Genomic DNA, 27,655 nt, shown 5'->3' on the forward strand with positions numbered 1-27,655 from the left:
GTTTCTTTCGATGCAATGTATCCTTGTAAAGTCATCATGATATTACCACATTTCTCTTTAGTTTGTCCTGTTACTATACGTATACATCTTTCTTGATAAAACTATATTTAATCACTGCATCCTCCTTAATGCATTTGCCATATCTGCAAAACAGTTATTGTTATTTCTCTACTCATACATGTTAACCAAACGTTCATGTATATTCTGAACAATAACACACATGCTCACAAATCTTTCACACTCTATAACACAATTCCCTACAATTAAAGTATATTAATTTTATACTGACTTTTAGTTGTTTCCTCTTTTATCACCCTCTCTTGATAATCGTCAGCATTGAATCATAAACCGACATTCATAAAGTTTTATTCAATCACAGTCACTTTCAGAAATACTAGTCAAGTTAATAACTAAGCTGTTTATTTCCAATACATTAAAAACTTCCTCAAGGTTCTACCATTTGTCAATTTCTTCTTCAATCTGTCTGATCGAACTCATACAAACCAAAGGTGTTATTTTTGACAATGCCTCTTTCCATAAATCCAGACCGTTCTGGTTTGAATATCCTTCTCGACCTGAATATCTATTGCAATAATTCTTTGCTATATCCCATATCAACTCAACTGGATTCAAAATGCAGTGTTAGGGAGCGAGACATAATACTCTGTGGCCTTAACATTCAGTAATCTGATCTACTATGTATCTGTTCTCAGGCTTAATTCTAAAAAAGTAAATTACATAAAATGCAATTAAAATTTCATTTATATTTACCGAGTAAAAATTTGAAACAGTTCATTCGTTAACACGATTTCCTCGAAACTTATTTTACGTACTTTAAGCCATTCCTTAATTGCAGCCTTTGTAGATGAACTTGTTGGGATTTTCTCCAGCAGGGAAACTATACATATAATTATTCCAACGTTTACCTTTTTCCGTAAACCTTTGTTGCCTTTATACTATATTTATTATCATCTTGCCATGAGCAACCCAATGTACCATTCTGGAATATTCATGGCTCTTTTAAATATATAAATTGATATAATTCTTCCTTGATTTTGCTATATGTTTAAAAAAATTGTATTCTTTTAAAAGCAATCTCTGGAAGTCCCATTAAACCCCTTCGTTGGTTATCATTACACCACTTAAATCCTAGATTATCCAACAATATATGAACGGATGTTCTACATCTCCCAAATAGCTTTATATCTTTTGTTCTATCTCTTTTTAAATAAAATAAAATGACAAGGATAATATTGTCTGACTGTAAAACGAATTTACAACTTTAGACAGACACATATTGACACTCATGTCACTGCTATTTTGAATTGACTATACATGTGTCATCGATCTGACGGATGTTCCTGCTTGCTTGATTTGTACATATTTCGTTTCATTGGAACGAAATATTTTTTAAGGTCTATTCCACAAAGCTCTAGAGCTAAAAATTCTTCATCCATGTATGTTTTAACCATGTCAACGCCTCAAAGTGGCCAGTTTGGAAAGGTTTCCTCAAAAAGAAGCAAAATTTTTGCTTAGCCGATTGTTATATAGATAGAAGATATTAAAATAACGTACGCTTAAGGAAGCTTTAAAAATTATCCATTTATTATCAATCTTTATATTCAATAAATAAATGTTTCCCATTCAAACAGACAATCCAATTTACGTTGTAGAAACACGGGAGGTAGATATAACCGCGCTTACAACAACGAAGCAACAGGAGGAGCGTTTATACAGACCGAATAGACAAGCAGGTGGTTCAGATACACGGAATACCTTATTACGATAACGCGCGCCCGGGCGAATAACAGAATAAATACAAATCCCTTTTTATAAATTGAAAAACTGACGCAACCGTGCGCGAATAACGCTGGAAACATGGCCATCAGTGCTGTAATTCCTTCAATAGGCGACTTAAAGGAAATTTAAATGCTGCGGGCGTGTCCCGGCTCACTTCCAGACTTCTCCAGATAAGCGGCGCTTCTGGATTATTTATGCAGACTGCCTGGTTCGGATTTAGAAACGGCGCCGAAATGTGTACAGTTCCCTAAGTCTCCGTTTCCTATTCTATAGGGCGTTTTGTGCTCTTAAGACCGACATAAAATAGTTATTTTATCATTTCTATACTGCATATTAATTATTTTTTCTTGTATATTCAAAATTGCTAAAAACTATATAAAATGGACAAAATAATATGTTTTAAGCCATCATCCGGTCTTAAAACAGCTACAATTCTTCGAGGAATAGATTCCTAGAATGTCCGAATAGTTTCTAACGGTATATTGTCCCATTATTGCAACGTACGTTACTCCACAACATCTCCGGATTTGGTGCGTGCGCATATTAAGCACCATTTAATGTTAAAACAGAGAATAATCCGAGTTTGGCGCATGCAAACATACAGCTTTATTTGCTTACATTTTTATCGTGACTATTAGATTTAAACTCGAAAAAAAAATAAACCATAGAAATAAACATTACCATAAAAAAGACCAAAATCGTTTAGGCCAAACCCACCCAAAATAGTTAAAACCAAATGAAAAAGCCACCACTGTATATGAAAGCAATGAAATTCTCCTAAAAATCTCCAAATATGATTAAGTATGATCGATATAGTTCTTCATCCATAAACCCCATTAATGAATTGACTAAAACTTGAGTTTTCGATTAACATATTGTACATTTACTAGCCCAAAATGAATCATTATTTATACAACACAATAATTTATTTACTTATATTACTTTTTTATTTGATCCAGGTCTACTTTTGTTAGCAAATTTAATTATTTCATAGTACACTGTTTTTACATCTTAGCAAAATACTGTCTAGTTTCTTCTCTGAATTTCACATTCTTCAGTTTTCACTCTCAACAAATTCTAAGTACATCTCACCTATAAAATAAAATTTAAATCATTCCTAAAATATATTATGTTTAAAAAAATGTCTAATTATTACCAGTTACTACAACTTTTGCTACTATTCTTGATGGACAAACCTATTAACAACTTGACTACTTCCAACACAACACGAATCATTTTCTTCTCTGTTCTTGTTTTCACTAAATTTTGGCATACGTTGATGGCTATTCGATATCGTTGAAAATGATGTGTTATAAATTTGGCAGCTAACATTCCCACTATAAATAAAATTGATGCTGTTGAGAATATATCCTTACATTCTGCACTTACACTCGTTCCTTCATATTTTATTACCAATGTATGTTAAACCACCAAAAATAACACAACAATATAATTAGTATCACTATAAAATTATTAATATAACGCGGAATCTAAATATTCAAGATTTTTTTGTTATTTTGACTTGATCGACTGTACCTATCGGCTCGAAAAGAATGTACCGCCATTAGAAAAGTAATACAATATAGTTTATTCTCTTCTATGGTTTATTCTATGCATGTACCAAATCCGGGGATGTTGTGGACGTATTCTCATTATTATACCAAAACATCCACCATTTACTTCATTGATGTTGGATATCAAAATCTACTCCTTACTAGCTGCTTTCAAGCTTCCAATAACAACTGAATTATATTGAGGTCTGACAATAAGCTAGCTATAATAAGGAATCACAAAAATATTCATATATAGTATTAAAATACTATAGAGATTATTAAAAATACTTTTGTTTTAAAATTATAGCTGGGATTACTAAGATTTTACCATAAATAAAGACACAACATTTCAAAATTCGCCATTTTATGTCAAACACCTATCAGAAGCGCTAGGAAACTTCTTAACCATCATTTCTACATTCCAACATTTGAACTGTTTAGGACGCTTCAGTTTTATTTGGATTATTTATCTTATAATTCACAGTTAAAAAATTGATTAAGTGCAACCAAGGGACAGAAAAAATAAATGAAAAAATTGAACAACGATTTATCAAGGCAAACAATCTAAATTTGCTCAGAATCGATTCGTCGATAACGACTCTACCGTATGGCCGTAACTGAAATAATAATTTTAGAACACTAGAACTTTCATAGAACTAAAGTGAGTGAGTATTCCAGCCACGCTAACCATGAAATGTGGTAAAATATTGAAGAACATTAAATAAATGTACTATCAGTATAATACTTGAGAACCAAAAGAATTAATATATTCAGGTAATAACTCTAAAGGGTACCCAATAATAGCACAATCGCCAGTTGGGAACTGTATAAATAAGATTCATATGCAAATTCATTTGACAGGGCTACAAAAATATTCATTTTACATAATTGACAGTAACCAAAACATAAAAAATAGTTTATATTATATACATTTAATAATAGATGTTTCGTCTTCATAAACTCTTAGCAGCTCTGTATTGTATCAAATTAGCTTGTAACATTCGGCTAAATAAAATGTACCAATTATAATTTTGAAATTAATTTAAATAATAGCCTTACAATCTTATACGTATGTGCAATTACAAAATGTCCTCAAATATGTTACAAAACCAGTGTTTAAACAAGCGTTAACATATCAAATTCTCCTACGAATTCTTAAACTAGATATTTGCTTAGTTTCTTTTTTTTATCTAATTAATATTTTTCTTGTTATGTTGAGAATATATGGTCGTTCATTAGTGAGCAGCAGTGAACGTTCAGTGAGTTCAGTTAGAAGCCCATTTTCTTTTGTATAGTTGGAATTCGAATCTTGCAGAAACATACACTGACTTCATATACTTCTACGACCAAATCAGTCACATTATATTAAAAATATTCTTTATATTATTTAGTAACTGAAAACATAACAACATTATTACTCATATATAGCAGCATCTGTTTGTCAGCAGTATGCTAGTCATAGTAACTTATAATTGATAATATCAATGTCATTGTCTGCCGTTTGTAGGAAAGAATATAAACAATGATTCATGGGACCATATAAGACCATCAAGTGTCTAGATTTATCATAGTTGTATCACTTCCATTGAAGCTTCTATGAATGTTAGCTTTGCGAATCTCCCGCAGTACTGTTTTTGTCAAAAACATTAATCAAGTGAGTCTTTTCAATAAATACCTTTTAAAAGTAAAAAATGATCAGAATACAGACAAGCATTTAATATATCCATCCTTTCCCTTTATTTTAAACGAATATTTCTTACATGGATACTATATATAGCATAGCATTATAGCACTAACAATGTTAATTGAGTTAATCACAAAAAAACAATCTTTTATTTTTTGTATGTAATGGAAATCTCGTCAAAATGCTACATTTTTACCCTTAAATAAAAATGCTTTGAATACAAATATTACAATAACAGAATACTCGATAACAATAATGTCTCAAGAAATTTTCTCCCGAATTTCTTTTAATGTATTACTCTATAGGCGATGAAAACGATATAACTTTATACAAATATACCTTTATATTGTTTATTATGTGTTATTACTTAAGTTTATTATTTGTTTATTTCAATAAAATATATAATAGTAATATTATCAACAATGGCAATTGTGCTTTTCATCAAACTGATACGTATAGAAGTTTTGATTGTTGTAAAGTGGAAAAAGCAGTTTTTCCTTCTTCCGAAACTAGATTAATCAAACCTACGAATATTCTACTTTGTGTTAATTTAATTTTTTAAGTAAGAAAATCCTCTATAATTTTCTTTCTATTCAAAATTATTAATCAAGATTTATAACACTTAGCATCCTATTCACCAAAATGTTATAAATAACAGTAGCATGTATTAGAAATAAGGTATAACTAAATATATTATTTTCCGTTTGGTTCTATGAAATCATACTATAGACATCACTAATATTATGTTTTCTTTGTAAACGTACATTTCTAACGTATGGCCTACTTATATATGGTTATTTATAGATAATAACCTTTCGGTGTATTAGATATTTTTAGATAAACACAAATCTATTTTATTCAGAATCCCAAACTTTCTTAAAAGTTACTAAGGTACAATAAATATTGAATTTAAACTGGAAATCCTAAACTATAGTACAATCGATTTTACTTTAAAATGTCTTTATACAGTTATAGCAGAACCTAGTAATGCAATTGGATACAAAAATTATAATAACTCAATAAGTTTTAAAAATTATATGTCGGAATCTCATTTTTAAATACTAACGAAATCATACTTACGACTCAAGCTGTATTGAATTATGGTACTTGTAATTAAAACTACTAACTAGCTAATGGACAGTTAGTAGTACTATATAATGTACAATTTTAATATATTCAATAATTAGCCACTGATCGTTATAACACTGTTGAAATATTTTTTTAAATATATTAATATATATAACATTAAATTATATCTATTATATTTATACCATCACTACACAATTTTGAGTTTTCAATACATTCAAAACACCGTCACCAGCCCGGCTAGCTCAGTCGGTAGAGCATGAGACTCTTAATCTCAGGGTCGTGGGTTCGAGCCCCACGTTGGGCGGAACTTTTTTAAATTTTATTTTACTTTATTTGTTTTTTCTAAAATGAAATAGTAGAAGAAATAGTATGTCATAAAAGGATAGTTTTATATGTTTCTTATCTAATTAGAATAAATTAAAAAATGTTCTTATAATGTTTCCGAAAGTTAAAAAAAAGTCGCCCAACGTGGGGCTCGAACCCACGACCCTGAGATTAAGAGTCTCATGCTCTACCGACTGAGCTAGCCGGGCTACACGTTATGGTCAAAATGATCATAATATCCAAAAATTAAATTATAAAACAATTTAATTTAAAAAAAGAAAAACTATTCCAGAACATCAGTTTGGCTTTCGCAATAAGCATGGGACTATAGAACAAGTGCATAGACTTGTAAACAAAATAAATACTGACCTAAATGCCAAAAGATATTGTTCGGCTGCTTTTCTAGATATATCTCAAGTTTTCGACAAATTATGGCATACGGGCTTGTAGGTTAAACTAAAGAAAATTCTCCTTCATCCGGGCTATCAGTTTCTCAAATCGTATCTCACTGATAGAAATTTTATTGTAAGTCAAGGCAATGAACATACCGAATTAAATCCGATATATTCAGGTGTTCCGCAAGGTAGCGTACTGGATCCAGTACTGTATCTTCTGTATACGGCCGATCTGCCCACAACAAAAATAACTACTGTGGTAACATACGCAGACGACACAGCAAACTTAGCATCCCATGAAGATCAAGTCACAGCATCAATAAACCTGCAAATCCACCTGGAGCAAATACAATTATGGCTGAAGACATGGCGCATTAAAGCCAATGAAACAACCCTGCGTAGAAGAACATGTCCACCAGTGAATATCAATCATCGTCAACTCCCCCAAGCAGAGCATTAAATTACTTGGTATGCACTTAGATCGACGCCTAACCTAGAAGAAGCACATACTCTCTAAACGGAAACAACTTGGACTTAAATTAAATCAAATGTATTGGCTTGTTATCATTAGATAACAAGGTATTGCTGTATGAGTCTATACTCCAGCCCATTTGGTTATACGGAATCCAACTGTGGGGTACCGCTAGCAAATCTAATATATACATCATTCAACGATTCCAAAATAAGGTGTTGCGTGCCATTGTTGATGCTCCGTACTATATTTCAAATAAAGTGATATAACGCGATATTCCTTTAGAACCTAACGAGTGTAATTCAACGAGTTTGTGTAAATAACTCCGAAAGAGTGTCAGTGCATCCCAATGTACTCGCCAATCAGCTATATATGCGACATGGTGCTGAAGTTCGTAGACTAAAACGTTTAACACCACCTGATCTGATTACTGGACATATGTAGACTTTAGAATAAGTTTTAGAATAAGACTAATTAATTAAGATAATATTTTATACAGAAAATTGCTTAATGAAGTGATTCTCCACATGCCATGTATATATATAATATAGACATAAGAAATACTTATTGCCAATAGGGCAGATTATGGAATCACGAAGAGTAATTAAAAAAAATTATTACAGGGTATTTAAAAGAAGATTTTCATTAAAGATATTCTTCCTCTTTCCACAATTCTTTGTTAAATCCGTTGATTTGGGACGAAATTAAATAAATAATCGTGTCGTTTTCGTAATCATGAACACTTTCAATAATGGTACATAACATTAAATAAATCTAATAGTTATAAACTTCCTCAATTTTTCCCAGTATCCAGTAATGATGAATAACGTACTAAACCTAAACAAGACATTAAAATTATGGAATTTCTAAAAGTTAACTCAAAATCGTGTATAGTATACGAGTTTGATAAAAATGTTGAAAATAAAACAATTGAATAGTTAGGATTTTGAGTGATTTTGATTCTCTAATATTCTGAACACATTTTTATTTCTGTGTGGGAAAAGGCTTCAAGAAAAAATAGTTTTTTTTCAGTTTAAAAATTTATAATCGCACCTAAACGCTCGCTGACACCATGTGACGTCAGTATATAGTTGGTAAGCCATAAAGTTGGAATAAATCATCGGTTATTAGTGTGAATAAATGGAAATAAGGTGATCAAACAATCGAAAAATTTTGATCCAAAAAGTTCACACAGAACATAATAACATTCCCAAAGCATCTGTCACTATTCACTGATATAACTAGATCACATTTAATATTCAACTTGAAAAGAACTATCAAACTCGAATGTTGCATTCTAGCAATGCTTCTCCAATGTTTACCATGAAAAGCATGACCACAACTACCATAAATTAAGATTGAATAAAAATATATCAATTAAAAACCAATTGAAAATTCTACATTTTCCGTGAAACTCAACTCTTCATGTACTATAGTCAGTAAACTGCTTTAAAAAGATATTAATACTCTTAGAAAAATTGAATTCTAACTGTTAAAAATAACTAGGTATGAAATTTTAATCAGTATAAGTAAAAATTCTAATGTACAACGTGCAAGGTTTTTTCGAGTTAAAGTCAAAAAGTATTTTTGGATCCTTCAAAATATAAAAAAAGTTGGAACAGCCCGGCTAGCTCAGTCGGTAGAGCATGAGACTCTTAATCTCAGGGTCGTGGGTTCGAGCCCCACGTTGGGCGGATTCTTTTTCCAAAAAAAAAATAGGTTCACAATATTTTAACTTTAATGAAAAATTATACATAATTCTTTCGATATCTGACCAGAAAAGATTCTAAAAATAAGAAATAATCAACTTTTTTAATATAAATTTTAGCGTTTTGTTTACGTCCTATACTGACTGACTCACTGAAATAGCGAGAAATGAATATTATTATCGTAAACATTTAATACAAAAAATCATTAGTTAATTCAACATCACTAATAACAATAATAATAATCTCAAATTTAAGTAAAAGTTTAAATAAAATATGATATCTTTAAAAAAAGCGTTAAAAATATAACCAGAACTTTCATTTTCAGAAAACCTGTTGTTTATTTATACTAACACTATCCCCTTGACACTAGAGCCCATGACATGTTATATTTATTCTTAACTTATATTAGTGATTCATATTAATTAATAACACCAATTCCCGAAACACTTTGGATATGTCTTTGCTATAACTTTGAGCTTTTTCAGCGATTCTCAAGTTCAGCGAATTTATATACTATCTGTTTTTAGAAAACGAGGCCCTTTCATGTTAAAATATTGAAAACGTCACACAGGCCCATACCTGGCAATTATGGAAACTGATACCAATCATCAATTTTAGTTTTATAACATTATAACATATTTGTTAAAAGATTAATGCAAATTATTTAACTCTTTATTTATACATAATGAAAAATCGACTTGTTATTCTTTCGAAAATTACTTTTTAGGCACATCTTGTATATAATTAATAAATCTATAAAAACATCATCCAATTTCTATTATCATTAAGGTCATACTATATGTTCCCCTTTATTAGAAATGTATTACCAGTTACCAAAAAAAGTTCGCGCCCAACGTGGGGCTCGAACCCACGACCCTGAGATTAAGAGTCTCATGCTCTACCGACTGAGCTAGCCGGGCTGTTGAGGCTAATTTATATTATAGGATTTCCAGAAATAGCACTAATTAGTGTACAGCTACAATTCAATAAATAAAATAACTATACTCTGTAAAACTACAAATTATATAGTATAAAAAACCAAGAACTTTGGAACAAACTAAATTATCTCTTCTGTTTTTCCCTTTTTCATATTTGTTTAGTGCCATTAATTTAATAGGATCTATTAGAGTTCTTGCTTTTTGTTTTCGTATGCTGAAACCAAACTTTGAGTCTTTCTATGTTAAAATTCTGTTTACTTGTTTTAGTAAAAGTATATGGTGCACATTATTTTTAACATTCTATCTGGATGATCATTAAATAGTTTAAAAGGTCTAAAATTTGCATTTTTTTAAAATATTATATAATATATAAAAAATATGTTATATTACCGTCGTGGCAATATCGTGAGAAAAAATAAAAAAACATAGCTCAAAGAACTACTGACAGTGTATTTTTTTATTATTTAATTAATATATTGTTACTAGTCGTTTCCGTCTAACCTAGAATTTGTCTTTATGATAATTTAAATCTAGATATATAACTAGGAGGACCCATCGGCCCTAACTCAGTTTCTGGTGAAATAATGTTTATACATGTTACTGCTGAATTTTTTAATATATGCACCTCACTACGCAACACTACACAAAATCAGATGGTTTGATTCTTTTGAGTATGTGTCCGTTCTAATGGTATCCAATAGTTGCAATATTTCAATATTCGTATGAGAATGGAGTCTTTCCTCATGTTCCCTCTTGATTTCTTGACTGACTGTGGGTTCTGAAGGTCTCGATGTAGGTAATCAGTCCTATAGTATTTAGGTGCACCCACAATACCTCTTAGAACTTTTTTCTGAAAAATTTGTATTTTATTTATGTTATTCTTTGCAGAACGTCCCCGTAATTGAACTCCGTATGTCCATATAGGTTTTAGTATTTGCTTATTTTAAATTTATACACGCATGTTTAGGGCTAACTAAAAAACATATGGATTTAATTTTAGTAGCGCCATCTATGTGACAGGCTGGTAACTTTTTAATTGACCTGTTTAGTTCTAGTGTGTTATAACTATAATACTAATTAAAAAATAATTATATTACATATATTAATACAATATTTTCTTGTTGCAGTTAATATCCAATTGACCACAATCATTTTAGCATAATGTATCGGTTAGGTTCATTTACATGACATGAAAAATGGAAGCTTATTTATACACCCAATAAAACATTCACAACTTTTGTTTTCGTCTATAAACACGACATAACCAAAACAGAAAAGAGAAAACCGTACAGTAAAACTTCCGCAATGGACCCTTCCCAGAACGCATTTGTGACAAAGCGCCGTTTCGCACTCCCATCGAGTTTGCGGCGACAAATCTGACGCGCAACGACACTCAATTTATTCCCATTTCTTTTTGATGTCGGGACGCATTAACGACAGAAGAAAATACTCTAATCAGCGTCTTTCCGAGAGTCTCTCTCTCTCTCTCTCTCGCTCCGTCTCCTTCTCTGTCGCACCCTTTCTTAGCACTTAAAAATGTCGCCGATTCGGGCCGAACGTTCTTTTAATCTGCGGTGACCGCGGGCGAAATTAATATGAGACGGTTTTTGTTAATTCGTTCTTTCATTATTTTCGCACAAACAACACGGATAGATCCATTGTGCTTTAAGCATTCGCAGCTACAATGCGGCCTTTAAAAGATCTGTTTCAAATTTCTTTTAATGTATCCCGAGGCGCTGAATGCGTCGCGACGCCTGAATGGACGTCGGCTTTCAGTGGCGGCACTAATATGTGTATTTATTACAGTTCCTTTTATATGATTATTTATTACCAACCCTGAAATTTAAAAAATTTTAAAAAGCATGTGTGCATCAATATTTCAAAAGTACTGGAATGAAAGAAATGGAAGCTAAAATCTAAGGCAACCATTATAGGAAGTCGCTACATCATCATCATCCGCCATCCGTGTTCCAGTTGGCTCTCAGGAAGAATGTCTACCTGTCAAACAATACTATCCTGCTGATGCCGCAGGACTTCTTCGGAGGACATGTTCCTCCACTCAAAAGGTAGATTCTGTCATAAAAGTATTTTAGGAATTTACTCCCTTTCATTGTTGGTTTGTTTCAAATTGGTCACCATCTAAATCGTAACCCTCAACTGTACATTGATTGACGCACATTAAACAAATTATTTCACTTCTAATAGCATCTCTGAGAGAAACAGAGAATTTGCCTTAAGATGTGCATTCAAACGACCTCAAACTTGTCACAGTATTAACTGTAACAATATCCAAATCTCCGAGAAATACAGAAGAACAGAGTAATAATGTAGAGTGGATTTTTGCACTAGCTCTAACTAGATCCCATTATGAGTGGCAAAACCCTCTAGTGGACCACAATCGTAGAGCTGCATGAAGAACTACCTCCGTCATTCGAGACGCTCACTGTTTGACTTTAGGAAGTTTCCGTCATCCTTTCCGAGGCTAAACGATGTACCTCAAGGCTCCACTATCAGCCCGCCTATTTTTAATTTTCTTTGACTCCATCAAAGATTGAATACCAAAACAAATTAAAGTAGGCTTCTTTGGAGAGGACATTATTATCAATCATACTCATCAGGATCACAAGATGAGTCCGGATTTACTTTAAAAATATCTTGATACTCTTTCTTCTTGGGCGGTAACAAATTGCTTTAGGTTGTCTCCAGATAAATCTAACAGCGTACACTACTGCAGGACAAAGAATTGTCCCCGATTGACTATTCTGATCTTTAATGGAAACAGCATTAGTAATAAGCCTGAGCATAAAATCCTGGGAATTATATTTGACTCACGTCTCAGGCTTCCACACATCAAATATATAAAGAATAATTGCCTGGTCGACATTAGCCTAGTTCGATCGCTTTTCAAATTTCATTGGGGTGCTCATCGAACCACCCTCTTGAATATTTATAGAGCGTTGACGTTGAGTAAGCTTGATTATGGCTGCCAGCGATTCATTCCTGCAACTCCTTCATATATAAAAAGACTAAACTAAATTCAAAACACAGTACTAAAGATTGCCCTAGGAACCTTTCATATCAGTGCGATTGACAGTTTACTTAGCGGATATTTCTTATTTAAATTCTCGACGGGAACTCTTGTAGCTAAAGTATGCAGGCTCTTTAAGATTCAAACCAATTCAAACCAATTCAACTCAATATGAACTATTTTTCCTTACCAGCTACAGTGCCACTATGACAGGGAGAATATATAAAGAGTCTTGCCATTACTTCCAGAGAACTTGTAATCACTTATCATTAAAGATTCCTGTTGCCTGTAGATTTATAAATATAAAACCTTACTGGCAGAATGCGCCTATGGTCTTCGATGGGGCTTCTTCCCAAGGATGGTTTCAGTTCTCTTAGCCTGAGAGGGTGCGTGCCTCTTTATACAAATTATTTCCGAGAATTACTTTAATCATCTCTAGATTTACACAGGTGGATGTAAGAATAATGAATATACGTGAGCGACATATAGTTCAACATTAAAAGAAGAGCATTTTAAACTGTCCTCTTTGACAAGCTTTTTCACTGCCGAATTGCTAGCCATATAACAGGTAAATTGAAAAGTCCCCGGCCTGACACATAGAATGCACTACTGGAATTAAATCCAGCCCTAACCGTCAAAAGATGCGTGTATACATTTGACAGCTGTCGGATAGTTATTTTGTGAATTATGACATTTTGAGTGAAGCAAAATTTATTATTGTGAAAAAAAATGGGTAAAAAGGAATTTCGCGTGTTGATAAAATATTGCTTTTTGAAGGGAAAAATACAGTTAAAGCAAAAACTTGGTTTGATGCCTGGTTTCCGGACACTGCGCCAGGAAAATCAACCCTCAAGTATTGATATGCTAAGCTTAGACGTGGTGAAATGAGAACCGAAGACGGCGAACGCAGTGGACGCCCAAAACAGGTAATTACCGATGAAAACATTAAAAAGATCAACAAAATGATTCTGAATGACCATAAATTGAAATTGAATGAAATAGCAGACACTTTAAAGATATCAACTGAACGTGTATATGCAAAGAAGAGAAAGCTATGTGCAAAGAGGATGCCGCGCGAGTCACTTTTGACCAAAAACACCGACGAGTTGATGATTCGGAGCAGTGTATGAAGATGATCAAGCGTAATAAACCCAAGATTTTACTTCCATATGTGACAATGAATTAAACATGCCCCATCATTTCACTCCGAAGTTCAATCGACGGTTCTCAGATCTCAAAAGCATTCTTTTGGGAAAAAATGTTCGTCGAATGAAGAGGTGATCGCCGAAACTGAGGCTTATTGTGAAGCGAAGGACAAATAGTACTACAAAAATTGTATCGAAAAGTTGGAGGGTCGCTATAATAAGCATCACCCTTGAAGGGAATTATGTTGAATAAAAAAAACTAATTTTGCCAAAAAATGTGTTTTACTATGGTACGCCGAGCACTTTTGATATGGTACATAAGATTACAAGAATAAAGAAATACATTTTTATAAATTTAATAAAAATTCACTAAAAAATACTTAAAACATGTAGACTATATAAATCAGATAAATAAAAATACGAACTTTTCTATGGTGGTGAGGATTAAGACGGATGTACTTCCGCATAAACGTTCTTTAATCTGGCTGAAGTGACCGCCAGCGAAATTAATATGAGACGGATTTTCGCGCCTCTCCTATTTTTTTTTGCTAATTCATTCTTTCGTTCCTTTCGGTCGTACAATACGGATAGATCCATTGTGCTTTAAGTATTCGCTAGTACAATGGTGCCTTTAAAAGATCTGTTTCAAATTTCTTTTAATGTACAGCTCTCGAGGCATTGGATGCGTCGCAACGCCGCAACTATAGGATTTCGAATGGCATTGGCGTAGCAGCCAAATTAAAAAAGAATTAATTTAAAAAAATATCATGTAATATTAAATATTTGGTGTAGGAAAATGTAGTTTAGGTATTATCGAGTATTTCATAATGAATTTATTCGTGTAAATTATAAATATTATTCTTTGGTATAGTTTATGTATATATATATATATATATATATATATATATATATATATATATATATATATATATATATATATCGACGTCACAAATATCCCCGACGCATTACTAATAAAACTTTGAATAGACAGAAATGTAAGTTAACTTATCTGTCACTATAAATAACAAACACTTGAATTATAAAATAAATTAATATGAAATACTGTTGGGGCGTTTAACGTGCGATTCCGGTTCACTAAATACTATACTGTATGTTTTAAACTATTTATGGACTTTATTCACTTATTTTAATTTGTACAGACTATATATGTTACCTTAAACGTTAATATTCTTGTTCTTTCTTACCATGTTTACAGTTTTCCCGCTTATATTCTAATATAACCCAACTTTTTATACATGTCAAACGTTAGAACTAATTACGTCGAGGACATCCGAACTATTTTAAACATGGAAGAAGGAAATATTGCCCATCGACGTGTAAAACATAAATAATAATAAGCGTCTTTACATATAAAGACGCAACAAATACCACAGTTTACAAAATATTTTTCCAAACAAATAATATGGTTTTAATAATTTGAAACAGAAAGGCTAATAGCTATTTTAAATGAAAATAAAAAATACTGTATATGTGTGGGATACTTTAAAGTATTGTGTTCCACATTAGAAATTACACATGTTAATAATGCAAAAATTGTAAAAGCATTATATTTGTGTAACCACCTATCTAATTAATAAATATACGTTTTGTTTCAGTAAATGATAACTGCGTGGCTGACAATATTTACACTCGCCTTAACTGTCAAACTTTCCAGAGAAACTAATGATTTATTAAATGTAAGTATATTTTTATCAAGACTTAGATATATAGACTTAGTATAATATAGATACACATATTCTAGTGTATACGAGTGCCACTATATATATATATATTTCGTGAATAGGAAAAAAACAAATAGTGAACGCTTCAATAGCTTGTTCGGGCGATGAAAATCGTTGATCACGCAGTTTATTCTTCACGGATGGGAACAAAAAGAAGTCACTGGGTGCCAAATCAGGGCTGTACGCCAGATGACCCATCAATTTGATGTTTTGAGTGCTCAAATTGTCTCTTGTTTGAGCCGATGTGTGAGAACTCGCATTGTCATGACGAAGAACAATCCTCTTATTTGTTTTCCTTATTTCACCGAAGACTTCTGGCAAACAAATGGCTGTATACCAATCAGAATTTATTGTTCTATGATCCGTTAGCGGCACTGTTGTAATATGACCACTTTAACCGAAGAAACAGGCCAGCATTTTCACTGAAGTGCTTCGTGCGCGAACAACTTTTCTTGGGTTTGGTTCATCTTGGAACACCCATACAGTCGACTGCTGCTTACTTTCGGGCTCATACGAATATATCCATGATTGGTTATTTGTTACGATTTTATAAACGTCTTTCGAAGCACCGCGATTGAATTTCTTAAGTATTCTTTTGAACCAATCGACATCAACCTTTTTTTGAGAGATTGTCAAATTGTGTGGGATCCAACGCGAACATAACTTTGGCACAGCTAATTGTTCATGTAAAATCGCTTATATGCTGGCGGAACTAATGCTTAGGGATGCCTCAATCTCACAATAGGTGACATGACGATCTTGCTTACTCATTCCGCACACAGCATCGATGTTTTCTGGCACAACAGCCGATTTTGGACGACCTTCACGAAACTCGTCGGACAGCGAACTACGACCATATATCCAAATTTAATGCAGTAGCAGTAGCGATCCACAGGGGTCAACTGTGAGACCGCTTCGGTTTAGTGTATCGGTAAGCCCCAAGGCAGTCCCATATAACCCGGTCCAACTTGTCACTCCAGGGCAAGTCTCCGCGACCAGGTATGCGTCATGCATTCCACCGCCTGGTTTTTAGGCCAGAACAACAACAAAAAAAGGATTACTAAATTATATTAAATGATATTTTTAGGTACAATATTTTTTGAATGAAACACGTTATTTTTAATGAAACGTAATTTAAACATCACACCGTCCTTCATTAACGCAAAAAGGCCTTCCCCACTTCCCGCTGTTCGCCAGAGCCGCAACCCCCCTCCCTCCTTCACCCTCATTCTCGACCGCGCACCCTTTTGTCGTGCTGTCAATTTGCGGCGAGACGTAACGCTTTAATTTCCGCCTTAAGTCCTTCTCCAAAATTGATTTAATAAACTAAAGATTTATATTGGGAATGCTCTTACGTGTATTTCGGGCGCACAATGGTTTCGCTATTGAGCTCGGCTCGGCTTTGTGGACTACGGGGATAGCGGGGCCGGGCGGGGGGTTGGGGCGGCGAGGACATGGCCGAGTTTCAATGATACGCCCGTTGGAGATATAGAACTGGCCCCTTTTGAACGACATGTTATATTAACTGGTGGAAATTGAAGCAATTATATCGTTGGATGAGTAACTACTAAGTAACTACTCGGTTCTAATTACTGAGATGTTTGATAGCCATCAACATCTTATAACAAGTTATATACACTATTAATGATGGTAGAAAGAGGAGATATTTTGTTGTTAAATATTTTTATATTGCAAAAATCACCGCAACGCCACCCACTAGGTCCAATTGTGAATTTAAGCCATCCAATAGGACAAATGAAAGGTATTTTTGTCTCCAGATTTAGAATTTTTGATAACAAAATAGCAATTTTAATATAAATGGCACATTCGTCAAATAAAAAGAAATATCAAGCAAACCGAAAATGCAAATCTACCAAACAATTTACCGACCGAACCTATCAGCATCGATACGTAGGTGTTGCCAAAGTAAGATACAAGCGGCAGAAATCAAATGCCTTAGAAGAATCAGATTTGTAAGGAAAATTAACAGGTTGTGGAGTAATAGGAACTCAATTACTACACTAGGTAGGGACACTTACTGAGCTTGGAGGGCATATGACAGGTGAAAAAAATATGGGAAACGAGAACGGAGAATGGAAAAACCTCAGCCAAAGCAACCTATATATATATATATATATATATATATATATATATATATATATATATATATATATATATATATATATATATATATATTAGTTTAATTAAATCTAAAACCCGCTAATAATAAATCATATTGAAATCAATAGATTGTCGTATTTGAGCTAACTACGCGGGACCGCAATAACATTACGAAAAATTACCCGCTGATAACCTGTCCATATCCAAACCCTGCTAGTTACGATATATCAAATAACAGTAGTGAGAGAAAGTTAATAAAAAACAATCTATATAGCTTCACTGATGTTTGAATTATTTGTTTTCAATATACCAGTTAGGGAAAAAATTGTTTCGCTTTTTTATATTCCTAAAACTGAATTTATTCATGTAAAATTCTATGTTTTCTTTGAATTGAGCTTTCTAAGACGTATTTTTTAAAATATATTTTATGAGTCTCCTAAGTCTCCTTCTTACCAACGAGGGTTTATCTGGAATGAACGTGAGCTCCGAACAATGGTCCTCGGCATTAAGCCTACCGACTGGCCAGTTATCAACTTAGAAATCATCATCCGGTCTTACCCAGCCAGGTTACTGGCGTCACCAGGATCATTTTCCTTGTCGGATTTTGCACTCTTTCATAAGGACAATCACAAATGTTAAACAATAACAAACATGAATTTATGACCATACGAAGCAGGATTCGAATCCGCGACTATAGCAACTGTAGGATGACCGTCCTGTCGCCTTTACCACTGACAAGCCAACCAAGCCGACAAGACGTTTTTAGCTTGAAACCCTTTTCTGACAATTCTTGCAAAATTCTTGCAGTTATTAGATGAAATCCGGAAGACTTTTTAACATTAATTGCATTCATTATTGTCCGTTTTACTTCCATAAGAGTACATTTTTCGTATGGTAAGTCCATTTAAAATGGAGTGTTGGGAAAGTCAGTTAAATTATTTTCTTCGTCTACAGATATTATTCGCGGGAATGGATTAAATGCGCTTTTTAGATGTTTAAAAATATTATCTGTTCTTTTTGTCACTCCAGGTTCAGGTATTATCACTAACCGATCAATTGAAACGTTACCGGCCTGACACATAGATAGCGCTACTAGTATCAAATCCATATGCTTGTTTGTGTTATAGCTTGTCAGTTATAGCATTTTGAGTAAAGCAACTTTTGTTATTGTGGAAAAAATTGATAAAAAAATTGCTTAAAAATATTGCTTTTTAAAGGGAAAAAATACAGTTGAAGCAAAAACTTGGTTTGATGCCAAGTTTCCGGATACTATCCCACGAAAATCAACCATCAAGGATTGGTATGCTAAGTTTAAACGTGGTGAAATAAGCGCCGAAGACTGTGAACGCAGTGGAAGCCCAAAAGAGGTTGATATCGACGAAAACATTAAAAAATCCACAAAATGATTTTGAATAACCATAAATTTAATTTGAATGATTTAGCAGACACTTTAAAGATATCAACTGAACATGTACATCATATCATTTACGAATATTTTGGTATGAATAACAACGAGCTGATGATTCGGAGCAGTGTTTGAAGGTGATCAAGTCTAATAAACCCGAGTTTTTGCATCGATCTGTGACAATGGATGAAACATGGCTCCATCATTTCACTCCCAAGTTCAATCGACAGTTATCCGAGTGGTCTGCACACGATGAACCCGCTCCAAAGCGTGGGAAAACGCAACAGTCGGCTGGCAAAGTTATGGCGTCTGTATTTTGGGATGCGCATGGAATAATTTTCGTTGACTACCTCGAAAAAGGAAGGATCATCAACAGCGACTATTACATAGCGTTATTAAACCGTTTGAAGGCCTAAATCGCCGAAAAACGGCCGCATTTGAAGAAAATGAAAATTTGGTGAAGCAGACAATGCACCATGTCAGTCAAAAGTCAGTGAAAACAATGGCAAAAATCCATAAATTGGGCTTCAAATTGCTTCCTCATCCACCGCATTCTCCACATTTGGCCCCCAGTGACTCTTGCTCTAAGCTTGCTGTGAAGAAATTTTCGTCGAATGAAGAGGTGATCACCGAAACTGAGGCCTATTTTGAAGCAAGGGGCAAATCGTACTACAAAAATAGTATCGAAAAGTTGGAGGGTCGCTATAATCAGTGTATCACCCTTAAAGGGAATTAATTTGAATAAAAAAAACTAATTATGCCCAAAAATGTGTTTTACTATCGCAGGCCGGAGACTTTTTAGTTGACCTGTTATGCTTAAAGGCTGGATTGTGTTGTTGGGTTCTTTTGATCTACTTTGTTAGTTGCGTTAGTTAGTGTTAGATGGTGTTAGGTTTTCTAAATATTCTTGTAATCCTTGGATGTTTTGTGACCAATCTGTGAACTTGCTCTATTATTCCGTGTTTGTTGTGGAAACCAAATTGATATTCTGGCATCATATGTTTTTCTTCTGTGATTTCTTTGAGAGTCTTGATGTACAGTTTCTCGGAAACCTTGAGTAACACAGATAACAAGCTTAAAGACGACAGGAAGAAACGTCTTCCGACTTTTTCTCTGGTTTGAGAATCGTAATGATTTGGGCCACTTTCCAAATGCTAGGCAAGTAGTTTAGACCTAATATTGTATTAAATATAAAACTTATTAACTTGAAGCAATTTTCTGGTTGCTCTTGTAAAATCCTTCCAATTATTAGATGAAATCCGTATCGTAAGTCCATTTGGAATGGAGTGTTAAGAAAGTTAGTTAAATTGTTTTCTTCATCTACAGATATATGGTGCGGGAGTAAAATAAATGCGCTTTTTAAATCTTTAGAAAAAACATCTGCTTTTATTGTCATTCCAGGCCCAGGCTATCCTTAATGGGTATATTGTGTTGCTGTAGCCTTTTTTATTTCTCGAGATCGATCTTGTCATTTTCCAGAGAGAATAATTAAGTTTGCTAAATATTTTTGTATTTCTTGGATTTGTTATGACACTATTAATTAGCAGTTTAAGCTCTTTTGTTGTATTTTTTCTTGTTTTATTTTGTTCTTGCTTATTGCCAGATTTCTCGCCGTTTCCTTTTTTCTCCGATTTTCTGTAGGGTAATATATACTTGCCCTTGAATAAAAAATCAACCAAAATATTTACTGATATTTGTTCTAATTATTTTATCAAAAAGAAACCAGCGAATAATCCACCCCGTATATGTCTCCGATACACATATATCGATTAAAGTACAAGGATTATCACTGACGTTCTGCACTTACCGTAAACCAAATTGCAACTTTATCTAAATATTCCATAAAATGGTAACGGAGTGGATGGAGCCGACGTCCAGTCGGCGGGTTCAATGAAATACGCAACGCTTCTAATGGCGGATTAAATTTTTAAAGAGCTTAAGCGAAAAAGTGTTCCCTCCTCTGTGTTTTATTCCGCGCTTCCTCTTTACCGAATCGCCAATAAAATTAAAGGGGCCTTTTATTGGCATAACAAGGTCTTATGGCGTATAAAAATATGTCTGCTATTTCTCCCTCGAAATATCCAAAGTGTTTGCATATCTATAGATATGGTATTAGGTGCTTTCAAGCATTTTAATCGGCGATATGTAGTGATAAATAACCTAATCTATAGTACTTCCAATAAAACGGCCAATGCATGTCATCAAGAGTTCGTTACAAAGTCGCATGTTACACCATCAATTTAAGACGGCTTTCTGCTGTACGGCTATCGACTGTTTCGACTGTTTTGCGGCTATCGACTGTTTCGACTGTTTTCAGTCGATATTTCCCAACGTTATTAATAATATACTCATCTTTAGTTCTTTCTGCTCTTATCACCCTGTATTGGCAACTTTCAGCATTGGGCCATAGGTCCACAACAAAAAAAGTTCATCCAAACAGAAGTGTGTGGTGTCCAAACAGAAGGTGTTACTGCAGATAATGATTCTGCAGAAATAATAAATCACAATGCTTCAAATCTTATGTTATTAATTTATTTCAATCACTTATTAATTACATGTTATATTTAATTTATTTTAAGAATCCATGGCATCTCCCTTAGGCACCTTATAGCTTTTCATTAATCTTTTCATATATTCGCGATATCAGAAATTGATATCTCAGAAATTATTTAAACGTATAAAATGTGTTTGTTATAATTTCTTACCTTTACTATAACCTTTAAATAAGTTCTAGTTTCATACTATTCAACATGAATATTCCTTATTCCATGGCAATCTACAAAATAAGTGTTACTAAATCATCATATTACACGAACAATAATTATTATTCCTTATTAAGTAACAAATAATTATATAAACTAATCAAGGAATAATATAAACATTATATAGCCATCATTTCGTATTTGGTTTCATCCAGCCTCCATTCACCGAGCTATTATGAACCTATAGTCCATTCAAAGTTTTTTTGTACATACGTCATCAAGATGTTTAATGTATTTCCTGTCGCAATTTGTAAATTTGTTTCTGAACCAGACAATATTTTCCTTCCCATTTTATTCTAGTTAAAAAGAGACACAATGCTGTTTGATAAGTTCGAACATGTAACTGAACCAGCCGGTCAAAGTCGTCCAGTAGTCAAACATATGCAAAATTCTTGAAAACAATAGTAACAAGAGATTATAAATTTAACCTAAAAACGATTGTCGCTGTATAATTAATTGTAGTTTTTAGATATATTATAATGTTAAAATTAATTATATTTGATAACATTTTTGTTTCATTATTTTATTTAAATTAGAATTTTGTTATAGGTCAAGGGCATAAAAAATTAAAGTCAGAGTTGATATGGCCACATTTGACGTTTTGAAGTCATAAATTTAGATGGCGTGTGTATAAAAAAACTCTGAGCTGACTATATATACAGTTTCATTGATGAAAAAACCAAATTGTTCCTGGTGAAATTAAAATGACAGCGTTTTTTCAAATATCATTTCTTCCCTAAAAAACACATTTAAGACAGGCATTGCGAGTACAAATTCCTCTCCGAAACCACTTTGTGACCGACGCGCGATTATCTCCGGCCAGCTACACTTATCGTAAACAAAATAGCAACGTTATCTGAAAATAGCATAGAACGGTAACCAAACCGGATCAATGAAATACGCGGCAGGGCTTTTAATGGCGGCCTGAAATTTTAAAAAGCCTAAACGAAAGAGCTCCCTCACCCCAGCGGCACTATACACTTCGTTTCTACCGCACCGTCAATAAAATTAAAGAGGTTTTTATTGACATAAAAAAGGTCTTATGATGTACCAGGACGGTCCGCTATACCCCTTTTTCCAAAAGGCACAAGCTTTATGTTATTGCACGCATATCTTTTTTATTAGATTAGTAGGGAGTAGGTATTTTTAAATGTTTATGATGTTTTAAAATGACTGAAATCGCTTTCTTATTTTAATATTAGGTTTACAAATCAAAATATTAAGTAGCCGGCTTGGTGGCGCAGTGGTAAAGGCAATGGGCCGGTCCCCCTACTGTTGCGATAGCCGCGGGTTTGAATATTTCTGGGACATGGTCATAAATTTATATTTGTGATTGTTTAAAATTTGTGAATGTTCTAGGCAAGAGTGTAAAATCCGACAAGGAAAATGATCCCAGTCTCGCCAGTAACAAGGCTGGGTAAGACCGGATGTCTTCTGGGATGATTTCTAAAGTTGGTCACTCGCCAGTCGGTAGGCTTAATGCTGAGGACCGTGGTTAGGAGCCCACGTTTAACTTTAGGCCCAGTCCAGATAAACCCATAGTTGGTAAAAGGAGACTTTAAAATATATTTAAAAAAAGTATCTATAGTTCTTCCAATGAAAATTGCAATTCACATTATAGATGACGTCCAATATCCTGCTCGGAGTGGATTAGAACTTTTCATTTTATCCTAGTTAAAAAGAGATAGAATACATCGAAATCTGTAACCGAATCAGTCCATAAAATTCGATTTCTATTGGTACTGGTGGATTCTGTTGTCAATTGTCTACAAGATTGTTCAAAACAGTAATAATAAGTTAATGCGGCAACATTACCATGTGCTGACAATATCAGCTTTTAGATTAAAATATGTTTCAGGCATTTGGAAGATAGCGGAAATTATAATGATCCCAAAACCTGGAAAATCACCAAACAAAATAAAAGCCTATAGACCTACATCACTGCTGCCAGTAATATCTAAGGTTTTTGAAAAGCTCCTGCTGAAAAGAATAAAACCGATCATAGAGAGAAAAAACCTAATACCAACACACCAGTTTGGGTTTATAATCAAGGACTCAACAATTGACCAGGCCCACAGAATAACAGATGTTATTGAAAAAGCCTACGAAAAAAAGTATGCTCAGCTATATTTTAGATGTAACACAAGCTTTCGATAAGATTTGGCATGAAGGCCTTATTTATAAACCACAGAAAATGCTACCAAAATAACACACCGAACTATTAAAATCATACATTACAACCAGAATGTTTAGAGTCAAACAAGAAGAAGCTTACTGTAAAATAAAAGAATCTAAAGCAGGTGTATCATAAGGAAGTGTACTGGGACCAATGCTTTATCTACTCTACACTTGTGATATACCGCAAACGGAAAATATTACGATAACTACATTTGCTGATGATACTGCGATTATATGGAGACAATAATACTAATATTCCATATAGCAACAACGCTAAATATCTCGGAATGAATCTCGATACAAAACTTCGCTGGAAGGAACATATAAAGAAGAAAAGAACAGAACTGGAATTGAAATATAGGATATATATATAGGAGATATAAATATAGGAGAATGTACTGGCTAAATGGAAGAAAATCACAATTATCAGTACATAATAAATTGCTATTATATAAGCAAATATTGAAACCTATATGGACATACGGAGTTCAATTATGGGGATGTTCTGCAAAGGGTAACATAAATGTAATACAAATTTTTCAGAACAAAGTCCTGAGAGGTATTGTGGGTGCACCCAAATACTAAAGGACTAATTATATAAATCGAGACCTTCAGATACCCACATTCAATCAATAAATCAAGAGAATTGCAAGGGGACATGAGGAAAGACTCCATTCTCACACGGCTTTTGAAATATTATAACTATTGGATACCACCAGAACAGGACACAGACTCAAAAGAATCAAACCATCTGATCTTGTGTAGTGTTGTGTAGTGAGGGGCATATATTAAAAAAATTCAGCAGTGACATATATAAACATTATTTCACCTGAGACTGAGATAGGGCCCATGGGTCCCCCTAGTAATATACCTAGATTTAAGTTATCATAAAGACAAATTGTAGGTTAAACTAAAACGACTAGTAACAATATATTAATTAAATAATAAAAAAACATTTGCTGGTATCCTAAAAATTTGGTGACGTTCATTGGCTGTTTTATTTAATAAGTTATAGAAGTCAAAATAGTGCATGATTCACTAATGAATTAAAATAGATTCCTGGAGCCAATAAATAACATTTACATAACATAAACTAATAACAATTGCCGAACAATAGTAACATTATTATTATCACATATATAATTAGTTCTCACTTTATCTTTAAAAAAGAACAAAATATTTTTATACGCCTAATATTTATGGTATACCTATATGTTCTGTTTCCAGCTTTTCAGACCCAAGTCCAATCTACCACCAGAACTGAACGACTTCCTTCTTGAAGTCCAGAACCACAAAAAGGATTTTGCTTTTATCAGAAATGTTGTAACACAACGGAAGAGAAATGAAAAAAAGTTCTCTGAAAATAATATACTTGTGGAAGATAACGTATGTTTGTGTCGTATATTCAGTTTTTCGTAAAAATCGAGTATATTAAAATTGCAGAATGAAAATTTGAATGACTTACAAAACGAAATTAATTTACTTCATAACATTAACAAAGAAGAAGGTGGAAATCTCAACAATAAGAATACACCTGCAGCTACAACAAAAAAGGGGTAAGAAGATAGAATATTTTAAAAATATGTTAACGAAAAAATAAGAGGCTAAATAATAATGGTAATAATATAATTTTGGAAATAACACATTTTATTTAAAAAATTCTTAATTAATTCTTACAAAGCTCTATAATTAGGTTTTACTTTTTAATATAAGCAATTTTGCTCGTGTTTAAACAATATATTTTATTGAGATCTGAAGATGTTTATTAAAAGTATTGAATAAAATGAAATATTAAAATAATTTCTATATGCCTTTCTATTTTTATAAGAACACCATATATTAATTTACATATTGATTAGCCACATCTTACCTATAAAATAAAATTTAAATAATTACTAAATTATATAATGTTTATAATAAATGTCTAATTATTACCAGTTACTACAATTTTTGCTACTATTCTTGATAGACAAACTTCATTAACGAATTGACTACTATTTTATAACTTTTAAAAAGTTAACCTTACATTCTGCACTTACCCTTGTTCTTTCATATTTTAAAACCAATGTATGTTCAACCACCAAGAATAACACAACAATTTAATTATTATTACTAAAGAATTATTAATTTAATACAATATCTAAATATTCTAAACATTTTCAATACAAGGAAAAAAATGTTTGTTTACACTTCGACGAAATGACACATACTGAAAGGTGAAAAGTGAGCTCTAAACATGAAGTTAGTTAGAAATGTAACCAATGCGATTTAATACACAATAACACTGTCTTTTATAAATCCTTTGAAATAATTTTTAGGCTATATTACAAATTGTTAGATACTACTTTTCACACCACTTCAACAATTTCCATGTATTTTTATCACTATTGTAACACAACGAATAGTTTAAGTTTTATTTTAATATTATTTCTTGAACCATTATCGGATATCTTAACAGAATTTTCCCCCGCTCGTTTCAAATGAATTTTTATCACCATTTTATTGTCAATGGGAGAAGTTGAACGTATTTTTGCTTCTAAACAATTCATAAGATCTCCAATGAATTTTAAACGACTCTCGTACCTAACTACTAATAATTTTAGTATCTTAAAAGCACATTATATAATTAGCAAACTTTCTCGATAACCAAATATTATTTTCTTCCAATAATATAAACCAATAACATGTTATTTTATAAATAACCACAGAAGTTTTACGAGCATTTGCTCCAAATTATTAAAAAAGTTATAGTACAATTAAGAAGAATATTTGTTCAAAAGCAACCGGTCCTAATAATTTGACTAAAAATACTCATAATTTAATTTAAACTAACAGTACCTTAGATAATAAACATTAACACTTTGCGCGGTGTATAATATTTATCCGGATAATTCTGTTCCAGCTTCAAATATAGCAAATACTTACACAGTCCTATACGACTCAGAAGAGAATTAGACCTAAATGTGGACCATAAAAGTTCCGCGGGAGTAATCAACAGACCCGGCATTAGAAACTCCCTAAACGACAAGAACAAATATCAGGCAGAATCGACGTACGAGAGGAATGATGATAAATCCCAACAGAAAATTAGCGATATAAAGAAGAAGCGAGAAATTGAAATCAGTATAAAGGTAAATAACGAAAGAATATTCTCCTCTTAACATAAAACGTAAATATGAATGATGATGTTTGTTTATAGTTAGTACTAAATGTTGGAATTAACTCTTAGTGTTTTACAAAATATAGTATAGGTAATGCAACACTCCTGTTGTTTGCTTTAGCAAAATATATTGTAAAACAGCTGTTATTA

General features: G+C 32.9%; 1 protein-coding gene and 4 non-coding genes across 5 annotated transcripts in view; 3 read left to right on the forward strand and 2 right to left on the reverse strand.

The window, feature by feature from the left end:
• Positions 1-27,655, forward strand: part of LOC143196376 (uncharacterized) — a 63,456-nt gene that overhangs the window by 13,155 nt on the left and 22,646 nt on the right. Inside the window, exons 2-5 of the mRNA XM_076404039.1 lie at positions 15,754-15,834; positions 25,573-25,731; positions 25,789-25,901; positions 27,248-27,476. Of these exons, the coding sequence (XP_076260154.1) occupies positions 15,757-15,834; positions 25,573-25,731; positions 25,789-25,901; positions 27,248-27,476 (579 nt within the window). The 5' untranslated portion in view covers positions 15,754-15,756. The remainder of the gene's footprint in view (positions 1-15,753; positions 15,835-25,572; positions 25,732-25,788; positions 25,902-27,247; positions 27,477-27,655) is intronic.
• TRNAK-CUU (transfer RNA lysine (anticodon CUU)) lies at positions 6,358-6,430 on the forward strand. The gene has a single exon. It is a non-coding gene; the product is annotated as a tRNA-Lys (tRNA).
• On the reverse strand, positions 6,587-6,659 carry TRNAK-CUU (transfer RNA lysine (anticodon CUU)). The gene has a single exon. It is a non-coding gene; the product is annotated as a tRNA-Lys (tRNA).
• On the forward strand, positions 8,939-9,011 carry TRNAK-CUU (transfer RNA lysine (anticodon CUU)). Its single transcript has one exon. It is a non-coding gene; the product is annotated as a tRNA-Lys (tRNA).
• Positions 9,874-9,946, reverse strand: TRNAK-CUU (transfer RNA lysine (anticodon CUU)). Its single transcript has one exon. It is a non-coding gene; the product is annotated as a tRNA-Lys (tRNA).

The sequence above is a fragment of the Rhynchophorus ferrugineus genome, unplaced genomic scaffold, assembly GCF_030347505.1.
Source record: "Rhynchophorus ferrugineus isolate W39M unplaced genomic scaffold, kcgeb_rfMv2 rfM4, whole genome shotgun sequence".
Taxonomy (NCBI): Eukaryota; Metazoa; Arthropoda; class Insecta; order Coleoptera; family Curculionidae; genus Rhynchophorus; species Rhynchophorus ferrugineus.